The sequence below is a fragment of the Opisthorchis viverrini genome (assembly GCF_000715545.1).
Source record: "Opisthorchis viverrini unplaced genomic scaffold opera_v5_84, whole genome shotgun sequence".
Taxonomy (NCBI): domain Eukaryota; kingdom Metazoa; phylum Platyhelminthes; class Trematoda; order Opisthorchiida; family Opisthorchiidae; genus Opisthorchis; species Opisthorchis viverrini.
The window spans coordinates 1,217,667-1,218,614 of record NW_008751741.1 but is presented as its reverse complement, the minus strand read 5'-3'; the positions used below and the strand labels follow the sequence as shown (position 1 = coordinate 1,218,614).

The 948-nt window shown below is 50.9% G+C and overlaps 1 protein-coding gene across 1 annotated transcript in view; it reads right to left on the bottom strand.

Annotated features, from left to right (window-relative positions):
- Positions 1-460: 460 nt before the first annotated feature.
- Positions 461-948, bottom strand: part of T265_04875 (hypothetical protein) — a gene marked incomplete at both ends in the record, with an annotated part of 10,323 nt that continues 9,835 nt past the window's right edge. The window contains one exon of the mRNA XM_009169729.1: positions 461-878. Coding sequence (XP_009167993.1) covers positions 461-878 — 418 coding nt within the window. The remainder of the gene's footprint in view (positions 879-948) is intronic.

The following is a 948-nucleotide window of genomic DNA, read 5'->3' as shown; positions in this document are numbered from 1 at the left end:
TGGCTATAATGAATGAAGTTATTTCCTCCAGGTGGAATGAAATGAAGAAGAACTCGTGCTGTCCAGGTGGTTCCTTCTGATGTGGAAATGTCTTCTTCGTTTTTTTCTTACACAGAGTTGATTATGTTGGTTTCAGCACACCGAACGAACTTCAGATTGCGAGGAGTCACCATCATCATCATCGACAGCATGACATCAGAAGAAAAGAATAAAGGTGGACGGGGAAGGGACTTAGTGCTAGCTTAACACAATCATTCCGAGGTGCCTACATCTCCCAGACATCCCTCAGGCAATCTGGGTAGAAACTGACAACAAGAACGCCACTGACATCGGTTGGCAGCCATATCTTGTGGTGTCTCCGACCAACCACAATGAGGATCACGCGGTCCCCATCCTGGAAGGCGAGTAGCACCAACAGCACCCAAGCGTTTCGTGATCTCCTTCATACCCCTTTGCCGAGTCAAGGGTTGGCCACTTCTCTGTTTACGCCACTCCGAATTGGGCATGGAAAACAGCACTCTCTTCGGCGAACGATGGTTCGGCATACGTAACACATGTCTGATATCCAGTGCTTGAGTGCGCCTGGTCGGGTCGTGCCACAGGCAAAATTCCCAGCACTATGCAAAGAGGTGGCAACCTCGTCCCAGTATGAGTTCACATCTGATGGTGGGGCATTTGGAAGAGACTCTAGAAGACGATTCTTGTAAGTTCGTCTGACATCCGGGTCTGCCAGCCTTTCAGTTGCCATGCGATTTGTTCGCACCTTACGCTGCCCCGGGAAACGTAGGGCGAAACGACTCCGGACGAGCGCGTGGTCAGAGTCCAAAAATGTGTTCCAAAACGACCGGCAGTCAGTTATGGACCCACGCCATCGGTAACTAATGGCAATGTGGTGGATTTGGGTTTGTGGCCGGCCTGTTGTTGGAGGGCACCAAGTGGCCAGACGAC